This window comes from Vanacampus margaritifer, chromosome 19, assembly GCF_051991255.1.
Source record: "Vanacampus margaritifer isolate UIUO_Vmar chromosome 19, RoL_Vmar_1.0, whole genome shotgun sequence".
NCBI lineage: Eukaryota > Metazoa > Chordata > Actinopteri > Syngnathiformes > Syngnathidae > Vanacampus > Vanacampus margaritifer.
The window spans coordinates 17,558,379-17,576,605 of NC_135450.1; the positions used below are offsets into that span (position 1 = coordinate 17,558,379).

The 18,227-nt window shown below is 42.9% G+C and overlaps 2 protein-coding genes across 6 annotated transcripts in view; both read right to left on the bottom strand.

The window, feature by feature from the left end:
- Positions 1-527: 527 nt before the first annotated feature.
- On the bottom strand, positions 528-11,401 carry aldh8a1 (aldehyde dehydrogenase 8 family, member A1). 3 transcript variants are annotated; one of them, XR_013289422.1, is made up of 9 exons: positions 11,124-11,401; positions 9,841-9,988; positions 9,387-9,542; positions 9,118-9,267; positions 8,786-9,042; positions 8,340-8,501; positions 7,572-8,046; positions 1,915-1,991; positions 528-663 (listed from the first exon to the last, which is right to left on the bottom strand). XR_013289422.1 is itself a non-coding variant. In XM_077552660.1 (7 exons), exons 1-7 carry the CDS (start codon positions 11,268-11,270, stop codon positions 7,594-7,596), a joined length of 1,473 nt encoding a protein of 490 aa, XP_077408786.1. In that variant the 5' UTR covers positions 11,271-11,401; the 3' UTR covers positions 5,309-7,593. The 3 variants fall into 3 exon arrangements, 1 of the variants encoding a protein (XP_077408786.1); XR_013289423.1 differs by having other exon boundaries at positions 547-663; positions 1,921-1,991; XM_077552660.1 differs by lacking the exons at positions 528-663; positions 1,915-1,991 and having other exon boundaries at positions 5,309-8,046.
- A 1,016-nt stretch (positions 11,402-12,417) lies between these two features.
- Positions 12,418-18,227, bottom strand: part of hbs1l (HBS1-like translational GTPase) — a 41,443-nt gene continuing 35,633 nt past the window's right edge. For all 3 annotated transcript variants that reach the window (XM_077552654.1, XM_077552653.1, XM_077552657.1), the window contains 11 exons: positions 17,028-17,145; positions 16,211-16,357; positions 15,844-15,918; positions 15,638-15,755; positions 15,160-15,228; positions 14,941-15,045; positions 14,735-14,825; positions 14,547-14,655; positions 13,756-13,856; positions 13,423-13,567; positions 12,418-12,966 (listed from right to left, as the gene is read on the bottom strand). In XM_077552654.1, coding sequence (XP_077408780.1) covers positions 12,955-12,966; positions 13,423-13,567; positions 13,756-13,856; positions 14,547-14,655; positions 14,735-14,825; positions 14,941-15,045; positions 15,160-15,228; positions 15,638-15,755; positions 15,844-15,918; positions 16,211-16,357; positions 17,028-17,145 — 1,090 coding nt within the window. In that variant the 3' untranslated portion in view covers positions 12,418-12,954. The remainder of the gene's footprint in view (positions 12,967-13,422; positions 13,568-13,755; positions 13,857-14,546; positions 14,656-14,734; positions 14,826-14,940; positions 15,046-15,159; positions 15,229-15,637; positions 15,756-15,843; positions 15,919-16,210; positions 16,358-17,027; positions 17,146-18,227) is intronic.

The following is an 18,227-nucleotide window of genomic DNA, read 5'->3' on the forward strand; positions in this document are numbered from 1 at the left end:
TTTGATTTGATGTGCGTTTCGTCCACCACAAAATGAATTTGTCATCCCGCGCGTCAAATCTCAACCCGAGCAGCTCGGAGATCGCAGCCAGAGCAGCAACAATGGCGAGCCGAGACTTCAGAGGGCCCCGCGTTGGCGATGCCGCCACGATAAGGAAGTCTGCGCGCTATTTACAGACGGCCGCCGCACGCCAATCATCTCCCTTTTCTTTGCGTTTGCCCTTTTGAGGGGGTGCGGTGGCGATGACATATTAACATGTGGCCAGAAGGACACTTGAGACTGTCTGGTGAAGAATTTGTCCCCCCAAAAAAAAAAAAAGGCCTCAAGCTTGCAGTTTTCTGTCAAATGAAACATCGTTTGAAAACGATTGCAAGTTGCCTCATAAAGTCCCCGACTAGCTTCAAGCTAACACATATTGGGGAAAACATTTTCCTTTTCCCAAATCAACGTCGCCAACAAGTTGTGGACAAGAAGGCGCTAACATGCTATCAAGCTAACAACGAGTAAGCGCTGGCCTGGGCACTGACCTGCCAGATGAAGGTCGCCCGGAACGTGGACCCGCTTTGGTCCTTTATTGTCCACTTCCTGCAGGGCGGGCAGCTGCTTCCTGGCGCCGCGCCGATGAGCAGCCCGTCCAGGGAGGGGCCACGCACCACAGATCGACTTGGAAGAAGAACAATTGGAGTGGCATGTTCACAAACAATAGAGGTTGACACTTGATTTAGGGAATATGGAGTGGATTTGAAAAAGTCGACACACCCCTCTGATCATTGTGTGAATCATTCCCAAAGTTTTTTTACCATTAATGTCACAATCCAATTGCATTTTTAAAATCGTTTTGAGGGGAATTAAAAAAAATTAAATAAACAACCAAGATCATGTGCTTGCAGAAGTGTTCACACCCCTCTGGTAAGTGGGGATGTCTCCATTCAGAATGAAGCAATCCCATTTCGTCATATTAAATGCGAGTTAGCACACAACTGATACCATTTAAAGTGCCTTTGATTAACCCCAAATAAAGTTCAGATGTTCTAGTGGGCTTTTGTGGCAGACCGATTTTGCCACGTGTTTGAAAGATTTTTGATCGGTTTTATATTTTTACATCCAAAAAGGTTTGAAATGATTTTTCTTTGTCTCATTTTTCAGGGGTGTGTAGACTTTTTCTACGCATTCAACACAGAAATCAATAGTCATTTATTATAAATAATTTGTTCCCCACTGCAGCATCTTTTTTTTTCTTCTCTGGCTAGCGGGCAAGAATCCTGATGACATGACGGATGCGGCAGGAAAAGCCGGCAGAGAGCGCGAGAGAAGCACATCAAAGTCGACGCGGGCACAACCAGCTCGAGGAGAAATTCAAAAAGAAAAACAAAGATGAAGAGCGATGGAAGATGAAGGCAGCAGAAAGAGCATCGCTGATGAGCTCCACTCCGGCTCTGCGGGGAGCGCGGCCTGCTTTCACGTGCACGCACACACAGTATTGATACGTAGATTGATTGTTGTTTATGGATATAGAAACTTACATAATTATACTGACAATGAATTCCATTTTGACCCGTTTAGAATCCAAGCTTGGTGTTCCACAAGGGTCTGTTCTCAGGCCGTTACTTTTTTTACCAAACTTCTGTCGGAACATACGCGTGAAGTATTTGCATACCAATTCTTTTAAAAAAAAATGTTAAGGTGTAAAAAAAAGAAAAAAGAAAGAAAAAGAACATACAGATGAAGTATTTGCATACCAATGCTAAGGAAAAAAACTTTAACATTGTTTAAAAAAAAAGAAGAAAAAAGCAATGACTAGCATTCAGTTTTTTCCAGGATATTTACTTCCCGTCATGCACTGTGGGCAAGTCGAACCACAGCCGCTGACACACCGCTAATGAACACCAGGAAAGTAGTAAAACACAAACTCACACTCACGCAGAAGCTGCTGTGGCCACGGCTCACGCTCAGACGCTCACACGCTGATGTCGCCTCATCAGGCTCCGCCTCTTGAAGGCACATGCATGTACACAGACAACAATTTGAAGTGTTGAAATATGTTCACAATATGTTTCAAAATATACATACGTGCGCTGACTTCCACTGTTGCTAACATGATTCAGCATTTCTTTTTTTCTATCCAACAACAGATGTAAAAAAGAAAAGAAAAGAAAAAAGGACAGAAATTGCTGGCGGTGTCATCATCTTGTTTCTGACCAATCGCAACCAGCGTGCACGCTTGTTGATGAGCCTGCCGTTTGCTCCGCACACGCACAGTCAAATTGATTGCACACATCGGCAGGCTCGTAAAATTCTTGCCACGCTGTCATTGGCCGAGGCGGTTTGCCCGTCAGCCAATGAGCGGGCAGGAAGGAGCCTGCGGACTGGCAGCCCGGTAAAACTACTCGGCGACTGTGGTGCGTGCGTGCGCGTGTTTGCGCCAACACGCGCACGCGAAGGCCACATGAGGGGAGGGAGGACCCGTCTGGCATGCAAAGGAGGCAAATAGGAAAACCGCGCCGCAGTGAAGGCATCATAAGGCGGGACATGATGCGGGTCACTGCAGCAATGTTGACACTGTGGACTTCTGGTTAGCACTCATGCCAATTGGTTCCTTGTGTGTTTGTTTTTTTAAATAGATGTCAATCATTTGGGGCAGGGGGTGGTGGGGGGTGGGGGGGTGGGGGTCACAAACTTCCGCATGTTTTGTACGAATGTTCTCACATTTTCAACATTTTTGGGTTCCAGCGTGACGGGAAGTCTTACGATGCCAGTTGGACAAAAATGACAACAACTAAAGTTCTACTTCTTCTTGTTTTTTCTTCTTTTCAAATTGGCGAAAATTTCAGATCTTTTTGAAAATACAAAATTAAAGAAAAATTGTGCCTTCCTGTCTGATACGAAACTGCACAATTTTCAAATTTTTGAATATATTCTTTCAAATGTTTCTCTTTCAAACAATTAGGTTCAAGAGTGCTCAGAAATCTAACAAAAAAAAAGGCATTTTGTCGGTCAGACGGTTGCAAAATTATTATTTTGTATTTTATTCAAAATAAATTAAAATAGAAAAAAAATTTGGGGGTAAAAATTTAATTAAATTAAATTGGTATAAAAAATGCAATGGCTGCATTTGTTTCTTCATGTCTTTTTTTTTTTTTTTTAAGTTTTGAAAATTTGATTTGATAGTTTCTTTGAGAATTCTGCCTTTCCAACACAATTTTGTTAAAATACTTTTCTAATTTTTGAAACAAACATTAGGTTTGCAAGCACCCTGAAATGTTGCCTTCTTAACACATACACTCGTCTCCCACCCAAAACAAAAACAAAAAACATTTATGGCATTAATGACAATTCAGACTGTTACAAAATTTTGTATTCTATGTAAAAAAAAAAAATTCAATATTTTTTTTTAGGATTGGTCACCCCCCCCATAAAGCTGGTTAAAAAAAAAAACTTTGAAGTCTGTGTCAGTTTTTATTATCTTAGCCACGCCATCTTCGGGTCCCGGCGTGCCGCTTGCATGTGACTTGTTTTCCGCAGGCTGCCGATCATCCAGCGTCGGCAGCCCGTAGACGTGCGCTCATAAATTCAACCTTTGAGGCTGACACGCGGACGGACGGACGGACAGTTACATGAATGCGAGCGGCCATACGGAGCGAAATCCTTTGGGAGGGGATCGAGCAGGGGGGGGAGGGGGGAGCGTGCAAGATATGAACTCGGGTAACCTTTCCCTTCTCTTTCCCCGGTTATTTATGAGCCGTCGCCGGTGCCCGCAAATGAGTTTGCGATGCCAAACGCGTGCAGAAACGATGAGGTGAGATCACCTCGGATATGAAGATGATCTCAACATTCAGATATCAAAGTGGGCCACGCCGAGTACGTTGTGTTCCTTCTGACTCGCGGTATTGTTCTTGCGCGTACAAAGAGAACAATGGATGCGACGGTCGCGATCCACTGGTGCGCTTCCCGTGCGGTGCCTCGTTGTCTGCGAGTGTCTGCCCGGGCGGAGCGGACGGGATCAGAAAGGAAAGGCGGCAGCGAGCGCATTTTTCTATTTCGAGAAGCTTCCTGCACATTTGGCTGGCGTCCACATTTTGTGTGCGATCGCAAGCACACCGTGTGACTCGTCGGCGGGATGATGAACTTGCGGCGGGCATCGTTAACGTGTGCCAGCACGCCTGGCGCCAAATATGCCAGGTGTGTATTTAGTAAGTTCATGAGCGGCCGAGCCGTACGTGAATTTGGCGGAAACGTGCGGTGACCGAGTGGGCCGGTCGTGGTCACGAGATGTTGTCAAAGGCTCCGCTGAGCGTTTGTGAGGTCGACGCGCTGTACAAGTCAAACAAGCAAGCAATTGGCCTCGCACTACCTCCATTTTGTAAATATGAGGCCAGACTTTCAGGGTCATGACGCACACGAATCGACAAATGTCAAATCTGGATGGCCTGATAGCCTAATTGCCTTTTAAGGCCTTTTCAATTTACTCCCACGATAACAATTGAAAAACAAAAATGAAGTGCGATTAATTGATGAAAATTGAAAAGGCAAATCCACAAAGGCTAAATTGAGGCAAATGGACCCGAACCCTAATCCCATTTTGCATTTGATCCTTTTTCTAGTTTTTTGAAAATGTTCAAATACATTTTAGACAATATGCTAATATGCTAACAATAACAAATGCAACTCATTATTTGCTGTTTTTTTTTTTTGGGTCACATTATGTGCCAGGTAGGTCAGTGACCCTTCCTGTGTGTAGAGAGCCACGTTGTTTGCGTACGAAGGGGTGTGGTCTCACATGCGGTGTGTCTCAAAGCGGCCAATAGGATGTGGAGACGTGCGGGGGGGGGGGGGGGGGGGGACTTGACATCAATGAATGGAAAACACCAATTCTGACGATGATGAAGGACAGTTGAATGAACTTTGGCGATTGTGACCTCCGCCAGGGAGCTTTTTCATGCTGTTTGTAAGTGAGGATCATTCACATTTTTGTTATTGACGCATATTCATTTTTAAAGGGAATAAATTAATTCAATTATATATATATATATATATATATATTTTTTTTTTTTTAAATGAAAGTCCTATTTTTGTGATTTAAAAAGTCCAACTTTATTATTGAAAATGAAAGTCTCATTTTGGTGGTCAAAATAACCTCATGAGAAGTCAGTCGGAATTTGAATTAGTAACATTTTTTGTTGACATCTTGGGGTAAACACTAAAAATGTTTTTCTCCCTCAAAATGTTACATTTGAACCTCGAAAAGGTACAATTTTGTCACAAAAATGTAAATTTTTGAACCACATAATTAACGGTTTTACCACATAAATGCTAAACCTCAACTGCATTTTTATTCAGAATTTATCACAAAACTAACATTTGGAACAAAAATGCTACATTTTGTAAAGTCCAGACGTGATGAATATTGAAAAATAAAAAAATAAAATAATTTTTAAAAAAAACAATGCAACATTTAGCCCTAAACAAAAACAATCTTTTTGCTCCATTTGAGCCCAAAAGCGCCATAGGTGGCCTTTGACCCCGCAGTGGAGGGGGTTGGCTGAGTACATCAAAAACGTGAATTCCTGCTTGGCCCCCGAAAAGGTTTGACAAACGTGAGTGTCAACAAGTCTGCACCAGAGTGGAAAAGAAAAGAAAAAAAAAGTCACGTGTTTTTGTTTTTCCCCGTGTGGGTTTCGTTCAACGTTCAGACTTGTTGCGGAGCCACTTTGTCAACAAACTTTGTTGACAAGGTTGGCGTGCGGCGTGCGGTATGTAGGCCGCCGCCGCCGCCGCAGGAAAAGCAGGTAACTCCAGGTTATTTCTCTTCTTGCCCATTGAGATCAAATCCCGGAAAAGCGGCTTTCATATTTGACCATCCGTTTATTTTCTTTTGTCCTCATCAGGGTCAAAGGTCAGCTTGACTTTATCCTGACTGACTTTGGGCAGGAGGCGGAGTACATCCCGGATGGGTTGCCAGCCAATGGCAGCTAGCTTAACGCGAACATATGATGGAAAACACCAGTGACGGGCTAACAAATAGCATCGATAAGCTAAGAAAAAAAGATAAACATTCTTGTGTTTTCGTTCATCTTAGTAAGTCACAGTGTCATATCAGTGGTGAGCTATTTTTAGAACAGACCCCCGAGGCTACTCATGTTGTCCTTGGGGCTAACTAGTATCCACTGGCACTAGGATTTGGTTTGTTTTTAAGGACAAAGCGTGTATGTGCTCGTCTTCGTACCTACTCGTGAAACTCATTTGTTTATATGACCGCATCATACTGCCCCTGGTGGCCGAGTCACAAACACCTTAAACAATTAATGATAACGGACTGACACAATCATTTAACACGGTGGTTGTAGTTTGCGATGCTGTCCCTAATATTTCGGCCAAAGTATTGCGGTTGCATTTTGTCAAGCTTAAGTTTGAACGTCTGACAGAATTTCCCGAGCACAAACTGCCGTTTATTGGCTTCTCTTACGTCAGCGAGTTAAACGGCGCCACGAGGGCAACAAACTTTACTGGACTTGGAGCGGCGACGCCAAGCAGAAGGAGAACACGATGACGTGGGAAAAAGGCCAAAGTCTTCCCGCCTGTTTGCTTTGGGGCGTCATAAATTCATAAGATGGCAGCCGGCAGGCCTGCTTTTGCGCTCACGAATCTCGGATTGACATCACATCTGATGGCACGCGATGACATCACTTCCCCATCGGATAGGGTTCAACAAGCGTACTTAATAAACTGGCCGGCCATAATATTAGGTACAGATGCACAAGCACAAAGGAATTACGCCACACAGTGGCGCACAAGCGCACTGCACTCACGTTTGTGTTTTATGCCGCTGTAACATTGTTAGAACAATGTTAGAACATCATGTATTTGACCGCAAGGTATATTCATTAGGATGGAATTTATACATTTTTTCATTTTTTTCTTATCATAATAGCAAAACTTTTTTCTAGTAAGATTCATCATTTTTATTTGGATCTAATATTACAACAAGCTTATTTTAATAAATGTGTATAATATTTTTATGCTAATCAAAAACTTTTATGTGGTAAAAATGATCACCCCCGACTAACCCCATTATAAAAAAAACAACAACTTGCATTGGCATAATTTGTCAAATTTCACGATTTGAAAAAAATGAACATTTAACTTGAAAATGTTTACTCGTAAAAGTGCTTTTAAAAAAAGTCCCAATACTATCACTACTGTAATAAAATTACAAAAAATAATTCTTAAGTACTTTTGTTCTCCTATTTTATATTTCGTAGTGATTTTATTATTGCTTTCATATGATTTTATTCCCATAAAATCCTTAAATTATGAAATTATAATGAAATAATAAATGATTATAATTATATATTGTATTACACATGATTACATACCATTGAATTAATAATATTGATTAATTGATTGAAAACAGTGGCTTCTTTCTCCAGAAATAACTTTTGATCAAATAAATGTATTCTTGTCAAATGTAATGTTTTGATATTACAAAATGACAGTTTTGTTTAAAAAAAGAAAAGAATTTGCAGCATTTCTTTAGATGTGGTGGCAAAAGGAAAGCACGTGGTTTGGCACACCTGCTGTCCTTCTCAAGGCCATTCAGTATTTGACGGTGACGGTCTTGACCTCGGTGAAGAAGTGGTAGGAATCCTTGCCGCCTTCCCTGCCGACGCCGGAGCTCTTCATGCCTCCGAAAGGCAGCTTGAGGTCCCGGAGCAGCCAGCAGTTGGTCCACACCAGGCCCGCCTGGAGGCCGGCCGCCACCCGGTGCACCTTGGCCACGTCGGCGGACCACACGGTGGCCGCCAGCCCGTAGCGCACGTCGTTGGCGAGCGCCAGCGCCTGCTCCTCGCCGTCGAAGGGGCTGACGCAGGTGACGGGCCCGAAGATCTCCTCCTGCATGACGCGGGAGCCCTGCGGGACGCCCGAGATGACGGTGGCGGCCATGAAGTAGCCGTCGGCGTTGCGTTGCGGGACCGCCAGCGGGTCCACGCCTTCGCCGCAGTGCACCGTGGCGCCCTCCGATTTGGCCAGGGTCACAAAGCCGCGCACCTGGACACACAAAATGCTCATTTCATATACTAAAAAAAAAAGGCCATTTATGAAGTTTCATTACAGCCGTCCATTTTTAACAAAACTTACTTACTCAAATGAAACTAAGCACGATTTTAGGGTTATTTTGCTATTTTCGTTTTATGACAAGGGGCATGGGGGGGTTACTGCACTTCTCAGATATTTAAATGTTCAAGAGACAATTTTTTTTTTTTTTATATGAAAATCTCATTCTCTCTCTTAAAAAAAAAAGCAACAAAATGACTTATATATTTGTGTTTTGTATTTTTCACCTTTTCCAAGTGCTCCTTGCTGATGAGCGCGCCATTGCTGTTGCCGGGGTCCGAAGGCACGCCCGTCTTCCACTTCCTGGCGGCGGCCACAAATCTCTCCAAGAACGTCAAGTAAATGCCTCGCTCCACGTAAATCCGACTGGTGCACAAGCAGATCTCTCCCTGGAAACAATTGATTTGACTCACAGGTTTCCTTGGTTTCACACACACACATGCCCAGTGAGTACATTTGTCTGTAAATTGAGAACAAATCATCATCATAAATATTTTATTTTACAACTTTTTGTGACATTGCAGCTTGTTGGTGTGTTTTAAAGTTTTCTAAAGGAAGATATAAGCCCTGGGTCAGTAAATGTCAAGCGTTTGGCTAATTCTCTACAATGGTGCTCTATCGCCCTCATGTGGTCACTCCTGGTCACTACATTTTGCAAAATTTCTCCTCTCACCTGATTGGAGAAGCTGGAGCGGACGGTGGTCTCGATGCACCGATCCAGATCAGCGTCGGCGAAAATAACGGCGGGGTTCTTGCCGCCGAGCTCCAACGACAGCTTCTTACAATAGGGGGCGCTGCGCTCGGTGATCAGTCGGGCCGTTGCCGTGGAGCCCGTGAAGGAGATGAGGGGGACGTCGGGGTGTCCGACGAGGGCGTCCCCCGCCCGGGCGCCCGTCCCGAACACGATGTTGACCACGCCAGGCGGAACACCTGCAGGAGAATGCAAGCAGAATGTTCCGAACCCCGTCCAGTTTTTGGGGCTTCTCTGTGAAGACGCCATCTTACCGGCCTGCTGCATCAGCTTGCACATCATCCAGGCGGTCACCGGCGTCATCTCGCTGGGTTTGGCCACCACCGTGTTGCCCGCGGCCAAGGCGGGCGCCATCTTCCACGTCAGCAAATACAAAGGAAGGTTCCAGGGGCTGATCAGACCAGCTACACAAACATGAACAAACAGTCAGTGCTCCACTTGTTTCCACTGCGGTATCTGAACATCCTCCTACTTTAAACGAAAAAACAAAATAAAACATGGCCTGGCGCGCAAGTGTTCTCACCGACTCCTACGGGGCAGCGCACAGTGTAGTTGAGGCAGCCCGTGTGATCCATCTGGCTGCAGTCGTTGGTGTGGTGGAGGACCGATGAGGCGAAGAAGCGGAAGTTGTACGCTGATCGGGGAATGTCCACGGTCCGAGCAAACGTCAACGTCTTGCCTGCAAATGTTGCATCACAGCGGACAAAACGTAGAGCAAAAAGGACGCTAATTCCACTAAACATTAACTGAGGCGTACCACAAGGCTCTTTGTATAGCCCCTTTCTTTTCTGTCATCCATTGAAATAGCTTTTTTGGGGGGGGGGGTGATATTTTAGTTTGGCAATGTGTGCTGATTTTCTTCCCCTTCAAATCTCGGGACACACTACTACTAATTCGGAATAAAAAGAAATTCTTTTCAGAACCATCATCAAATCTGCGTTTACCACCAAAGTGTTGACAATATGGGCTGTGCACACCTTGGTCTTTGGACTCAGCTTGCGCCAACTCCTCCAGGTGGGCCTCGATCAGGTCGGCCATCTTGTTGAGGACCTGAGCCCTCTGGTCTGGACTGCGAGCGGCCCAGCCTGGGAAGGCCTCTTTGGCCGCAGCTACCGCCGCTTCCACCTGCCCAACACGTTTGCAACAAGTGTTGCTAAACTGAATCGAGTCTTCTGTGACAATATTAGCACCAAACCGATCAAATTCATTTCAAGTTTTTTCCATTTATAAGTAATCCCCAGTAGAGCAGAACAAAAAATGGTTTTTTTGCAAAAAGAAACATGTCAAGCACAATGACTTTGACGCTTTTGTAACACTCGAACAATAAATCGGCAAAAACAAGCATGAGAATTGTTGCAATTGATGGCAAAATGATCTTTGATTTCCAGTCCGTAATGTTGCGATATTAAAATTGCCACAATATCGTCGTCATCATGTCACGAGATTTAAAGCAGCACATCTGTTACAAAGGTGAGGTTGTATTTCATTTCTAGCACCCTCTGGTGGTTAGTTTTTGTTTGTTGTTGTGCAGTTTAGTTTTAATTAGGAATGTTTTGGCCACTGCAGCAGTTATCTCTCACATAAATCAGTCATACCAGCAAATATATTTATGTATTTTGGCAATATTGTGAGTTTTTACACAGTAAATAATGTTTTTGATATATCACCAACCTCCCCAAAATATCGTGATAATTATCATACTGTGAGGTTCATAGCGTGATATTTATCATATCATGTTTGGATATCGTTAGCGTGCCATAATTTCCCTCCATTAAGAATAGATTTGAGCCCTAAAATGGATCTTGAACTTGAAACCTGCGCTAATCTCAAATCAAAAGTGACTCACTGCCGCCATCTAGGGGTGATTTAATGAAGCTTAACCACATGCAAGTTTTTGGAACGCAGGCAGAAGCTGGAGGGCCAGCCGAAAACCTTTGCAAGCACAGCGAGACGAGAAGCTTTCAGCTTTTGTTTTGGGCCTGTACTGGTGAATCCACGACAATTCTTAAATGTCAAGCAAAAGTGTCGTTTAAGTTTCCAGTCTTGCATGTGCGTGCGTTTAATTATTTACTCGCCTGTGGACTCTGCAAAGAGCAAAGGTTCTTGTCATTTTTTGGGTGAGTCTATTCAACTTATTTAGAGGACTTTTTTTTTTTTTTTTGAATGTTCTCCACAATAAAAAGGGTTCAACTCCGCATCAAGCCTGCACTCATTTTAGTAGAAAATGACGCACCAAAAATGGTTAAAGGATCAATGTTACCTCTTCTTGACCACTGTCGGGCACTTTGCAGTACACGTTTCCCGTGGACGGGTCGTACGAGTCGATGTGACTCCGGCACGGGACAAACTTCCCGCCGATGAAGTTCTCTAGGACCAAAAGGGTGCTCGCCTGCATCCTGCTTTGCATACCTGATGATCACAAAGTGCAAAAAGACAACAAAAATTGAGAATTGAATCTGTCAGAGTCGAAATGAATCCCAGTCGGACGACACAGCGCTGATAGACGTGCACAGGAAGTGTGTGTGTGTGTGTGTGTGTGGCTTCATACCTTTGTTACCAAAATAAACTGCTGCAAACCAATGAGGTAGCGACCATCAGAATAACATTGAATGTTAATTAGAGAAAAAAAACAAAGACAAAGCACAAACTTTGAAAACAAGACATTTTTCAGAAAATCAGGAAGTTGCAACGCAATTGAAAAACAGATAAGAATTAAAAAAATATATATATACTTTTGAAATAATCTAAAATAATTTTTAAATGTCTGTGTATTGTTTTCAAATGTTTCCCCGTGACTAAATAATTTTCTAGAATTTTCAAAGCCAAAACTTAATCTGTGATCATTAATTAAAAGCAGAAATTTTAATCCAACTCGTGCATCAAAAAAACAGCACAAAAAAAAAAAGGAATAAAGAATATATTAATAAAATCATCATGTAATAGCTCAGGGTGGAGCTAATCCCTCTTTGCAAAATGTATTTTCTTTTACTCTCAAGGGAAACCCGCATGGACTAATATCAACACACACAAATAATTAAGAGGCCAGATCATATTTGTTCCCCCCCCAAAATGATTCCCCGAGCTACAAGTGTCACAAAGTTAAATATTTGCTCATGAGTTATCAAAAGACAACACAGTAGTATAAACATTAACATTCAAATGAAATGACGCTGGCGTGACATGAAAGAGATTTTCAATCCATTCCACACGTTGGCTCATTATCAGTGCAGGGTAGCAAATTTCACTCAATGTTTACTCACGTACTCTGCTCACTTTTACAACAAATGAAGTTGCCATGCATAGCTAAATTAAAAACTTGAGTAAAAGTATTCATTAGGGCCAACATTTCTACTTATTGTAATCAAAAAATGTCTTTTGAACAAGCAATGGACTTTTTGGGTTGTTTGCATCTCGAAGCGAACACTTAGCAACTAAAACTAAAAATCTCACTTTTTTGCTTTGATTTTAGTTTGTGAGCAGCTGAAAACAGAGATCAAAAGATGCTTTCTGTAAATGTGGTGCATTTGATTTTCAAACAAAACAAGTCAGAGCGATTTAGTGAGCATTTTTCTTTTATCTTGATCTCATCAACCTCCTTTAAAAGTCTCCTCGGCGCCACCGACGCGACTCCACATGCAACGCAACTCAAAAACTCAACCAAACGTTTCCTCCATAAGCAAATCCTTTCAATCCTGCCGACTCAAATTAAACTTTGCCATTTCCCTTCAAAATCAACATAAATAATATTTCGCTGCGGGATTGGTTTGTCCTCGTAATGCTCCACCAGCGCGGGTTGTGCGCTGCTTCAATTTGCTCCGTTTCAATATTTGAACAAACCGTCAATGCGAGGAGAATTCAGCGTCGTTAATTAAGCGCTGCATGTCTGACCAAAGCGTGGACATCAAGCCAAGCGAGTCTGTGGATGTTGGACATCGCTGGGCGCCGCCAGCTTGTTCAGGCTTGCAACCGTGCCATTGGTTGGCAAGAGTCGATCGGGCCCGTCGGCTGAGGCCGCATTGAGGGAGGGAGGGACGTCGCGCTGGCGCTCGCGTGCTCTCCGACGACGACGACGACGTTGATGGAGGCCGCTTTCATTCTTTGATCTGGAGTCAAAAAGAAAAGATGGCAATGAGACCAACAAACCAACATTTCAGCAGAATGTTTGGTTTGAATTGTCTCATTTTGTCATTATCTCATGACACACCAACAAACAAAAAGTGGATTATCAAGGTCAATTGAGAGCGCTTCATTCGTCTGCCTGCATCGATAGCTGGACAAAGATCACCTTTGTTCATTTTCATTCATTCCAGTCATTTCGACAAAAAAAAATCTTTGAACTAATTAAGTGAAATTAGCAGACTAGTTCATTCAATTAAGACGTTTAAAAAAAATAACTGCAGATAAGGAAGGCTACATTAGCACTCACAAAAAAAATATATGTAATAAATTGTGCGGACTTATTGTTTGACTTGAGGGCGACATTTGACAGTTATCCAACAGCAGCGAGGCGCTTAGCTGACTTGATCCAGCCCAAATAATGCATCAGGTGCGTTGCATACCTCAGTGACGACGCCCGCGGCGATGGTGGAGCCCACGTAGCGCAGCATGAAGCGACCCAGCTCCTTGAAGTCTTTGTAGAGCTCCAACGCCACGGGCCTCTGCGTCTGGATCTCAACGATGGCGTTCATGCCTTTGCCCAAACACCTGTTGACACAAAACACGCACTCAAGTTCAACGCCACTCACCTGCCCGATGATACCTTACAGATCTTTTTTTTTTTTTAAATGGATTTTATTTGTATTTTTTATTATATATATATATATATATATATATTCTATTTGTTTGATATTATTCATTTTATTATATTTGATTTCTTTCCGAGAGAGACTCACTTTGGTTTCTTCTTGAGGACCTCGCCGCTGCTCTTGTGCAAAATGCTGATCAGTTTGGTAATGGTGGCCGGCTCGCTCACGGTCCCGTAATGCAACAAGACCTGCAAGCAACGCAATTGGAAATACAATCAAGTAACACATAAACACAGAAATCAAGTCCTAATTGGTCTTTGGTTTCCAGCATGGTGTGTGTGTATGCGGGATGTTTTAAGCTGCTCAGGACAAAATCCCTGTTTTTAGGGGAGAGAAATTGCAATATTGGCAAAACTACCGTTTTGGGTTCATCTTTACAAGAACAAAGTTGTATTTTTGCTTGCTGATGCATTCACTGTTTGTGTTGAATCATCTGCTGTTTTACGAACACCAATTCGCACCACTAGCAATGCTGTTTGCTAGCTGGTCGATGTAGTTTTGCATTATGTATTAGCATTAGGCAAAGTTGTGTGCTTTTTCGCTATACAAGTGCACTCCATTTATTTGCTCTTAATTTTCATGCCTAAATTATCAACAACAGCAAAAACATGTTCCAGAAAAAAATACCTTTATAAGGTATAAAGGAAAAAATATATATCATAATTTATTCTTGTAATAATACACCTTTTGTTCTAGAGAAATGAAGTCACAATCACATCAGAGCTTTAAAGCTATAAACGGACTCAATGCTAAGGTAGGTAAAGGTCATGTAAATTTGTAAAAAAAATGTAAAAACTGATGACAGTAAGTCCATCCATCCATTTTCTGTACAGCTTATCCTGAAAATCCTGTGCTGGAGTTTATCCAAGCGCGCTTACCGGGAAGCCTTTTGTGATGGGAACCTCAAAATTGAAGAGCAAAAGTCGCGCCCTGAATCGGGTACAAACTCGGATGGGTTCTTTGGGGTCACAGAAGACACAGCCCACACTGAAAGACGGAACACATGATCAATTTGTCTGACTGTTAACTAATGGAAAAAAGCAAAAACAAAATGGAGTCTCCTTACTTGATCTTGATGATGTCCATTCCGGTTACTGTCAGGCTGACATGATCGCCGGCCGCAGCCCAGTCCAAAGGGGCGTCGTGCAGAGTGATTCCTGACAGATGTTAGTCACACAACGACCACATGATGGCAGTATTAATCCCAACGTGCCCACAGCCATTTCAGTCCGGCCTATTATTTTCTTTCCAGTCATCAACATTTTCAGTTACCTTTGACTAGACACGTTTCATTGGGGGGCATGGCCAGCAGTTTCTCTCCAGTCTGAATATAACCCGCCTCGATCTTGCCAGTGATGCAGAAGCCCGAGCCCTGGTCTGGATGGAGAACGCCAGCAGAGACGTGAAATAAGAAAAGGGCTTGGGTTGAGCGAGGGTGCGCACAATACACAGACAAACAGATAGATGCGTTGAATGAGCCGGCAACTTTACCTTTAAAGACGTCGGACACGCACAGTCGGAAAGGTTTGTCCACAGAGCGCTGCGGAGGCCTGAAGCCATCTTGGGAGGAAAAGCAGACAAATCAAATTGTAGGATTTGTTATTTATTGCAATTTCGGATCCATGGCTCCATACATGTCTTGCATATTTAAAAAAAATTAATAAAAGTAATAAATTAATTTGTTGGATTGGAAGAAGAGAGTTGGAAGGGGCATGTCGCGGTTCCGCCATTTCAAAGATGACACCAGCTCGCACAATTTTCAGTTTCGATACAGCATAATTACAAACTCATTATGGAACTAGATGAATAATGCAGTCAGCATTTTTTTTGGACCGTGGGATCAGCATGCAAAACATGCCCAAAATGTTAACATTGAGTCTGGTAGCATTCCAGATTTGCATCTAGCGGAAAGTGAAAGCACATCACTGTCACTTTAAAGGCTTTCGCTTGACTTTCATTCCTGCATTACCAATCTGCTCCAGCAGGCTGAGACCAGAATACCAAGAGGTGAGCTCGGACACTGTACACCTGGCGCTGAGGTTCTCTCCCGACAGGCCGCTGGTGGGGACGTAGAAAACGTCAGAGTCCTGAGGATTCAAAGATGAATACATAAAACCAACATTAGCTCAAATGCTAACGTGCTGTAGCAAGAACCTCAACCGCAGCTCAACCGACCTTAAAGCCGGCCTGCTTGAGAAAGTGGCCGAGTTTAGATGTGATTTCCTGGAAGCGTTCCTGTTGCCAATTAACCTGCGCATATGCAACATTTCACACAGTTGGCGACAACGGCGAGCCACCAATGAAAAGGATTCATTAATAAGGAGTAAAAAAGGAAGTCGAGAGATGTTAAAGCAGTTCGGACAACATTCCGACATGTGGCGATCACTGGGAGGGCCACGCAAGTCGAGACATGCAAGTGGCCGGACCAGCTCGTAGAACAAAGACGACGAGTGCGGCAAATGGCGAGGTGCGGCTTCATTCGGCGTTGTTGGAGGAAAACACATGTGAATGAAGAGTCAGCGTTTGGTGGCGGCGTTCTGACCTGGTCCATCTTGTTGACCGCCACGGCCAGCTGAGTGACACCCAGCGAACGCACCAACAGGGCGTGTTCCCTGGTCTGGCCGCCCGCCTCGAAACCCGCCTCGAACCCCCCTCGACTGGCGTCCACCACCAGCACGGCCACGTCTGCCTGAGGAGAACAACAGCATGCACACACACACACACACACCATAGAGTGGCAGGACAATTTGGACATTCATGACAAAAATCGAATCAAATGAGTGCCGTTAAAGGAACTTTAAATGAACGCACTAATTTTGACACCCCTAATTGTAACATTTATGTATATAGACTATATCCTAAAAATCCATGGACTTAGTATAGAGCTTTGTGGAACACCGCTGATATCAATCTACAATGGGTCCTAGAGGTTTACAACTGAGTCCAAAAGAACAAATTATTTTCTACACCATCTGAACACCCAACGCAGTCAAAGTTACAGTAAATATTTGTAGTAAAAACACTTCTGAATCACAACTTGGCATTTTGGCAATCTTGTCATGGAATTTGCAAGTGGTCGAAGGCCCAGTTTAGTACCTAGACGTGAACTACAATTTTCTCAAGCAAACCTTTACATGTCATGCAAAAGGTAATCGCACTTTGAGAGTGAGGACAGTCATATGGTAAAAAGAGAAATGACGCAAGGTGCCGTCGAGCGCACCTTGAACGAGCAACACCCAAAACCACAACGCCAAGCTTGGCAGGACGAGACGCGAGGAGGCGTGGGAGACGTTTGAGTCGTACCCCCAAGTGGTTTTGTTTGAAAAAAAGAATCCGGAGGAGGGAGGAGGCGTCGTTACCTGGGCAGCTCCGGTGATCATGTTGGGGATGAAGTCTTTGTGTCCGGGCGCGTCCATCAGCGTCACCACCTTTGACGCCGTCTCAAACTTGGTCATGCCCACATCCATTGTCACGCCTCTGCGCTCAAACACATTTTTCTTGAAATAAATACATCAATAAAAAGACCTGCACAGTAAATACATTCAGTAGTTAAATCGCCGATTAAACTAAACTGAATACATAAATAGGAAAAAATACACATTTAAATCAATATAAACAATTGAATTCACTTAAAAAACTCAAACTTGAGAGAAATCTTATTTAACTAACGTATGTGTTTCAACAGGGATGTGATTTGACCAAAGTGAAATTATCTGAAAATTTAGCCGGGGGTCTGGGGGCCGCTGGCCCCCCGGAGCTCATGGGTTTTCCGTGTTTTTAAGTACTTTTTAAGTACTTTCAATGCATGACAAAGAAATAGACAAAACAACAGCATCAATTTTCAATGTATATTGAACTATCCCATATAAAATGGCAGTTTTAGTCAACTCAAAATCAGTCACATTCAAAAACATTGGACTGCCTTTGCTTTTAAAAACTATCACTGAGAATATCATCATATCTAACTAATGTGATTACTAAGTTAACACATAAATAATGTTGAAGAGTTCAAATTTCATGAACAAATAATTGTATCATGACCAAATGAAAAGTAACTCATATTAGAGCATACCACAAATGTCTTTGTTATAGCAGAAGATGTTATCTGTCGGAGTCATGTGCATACACAATGAACTACTAAACAAAACAAAAACAAAAAAAACGGAAATTTTAATTTTTTATTTTTGGAGATAAAAAACAGCGGAATTCCGCGAATTAGCGGAAAAATCACATCCCTGGTTTCAAGTAAAAGTAAAAATTCTGTGGCGTTTGAAAATTAACCAATAAGCATCCTACTTTCCAAAAAAGATCGCCCGTTTTAATTTGTAATACCTTCCAAAACGAATACCCGTTCCCAAAATCCTACCCGCCAAAAATACTGACTTGTTCGCCATTCTGATATGTTCAAAATGAGTTACCTGTTCATGATCAAGATTACATGTGAATGTGTATAACTTGTAGTGCTATGTACAGTCCATATTTACATACATTTGAATAAAAAATTTGACATTTGAAAATTCCGATTCCTTTTTTTGTGAGGTTGTGAACCCAATGTCCAC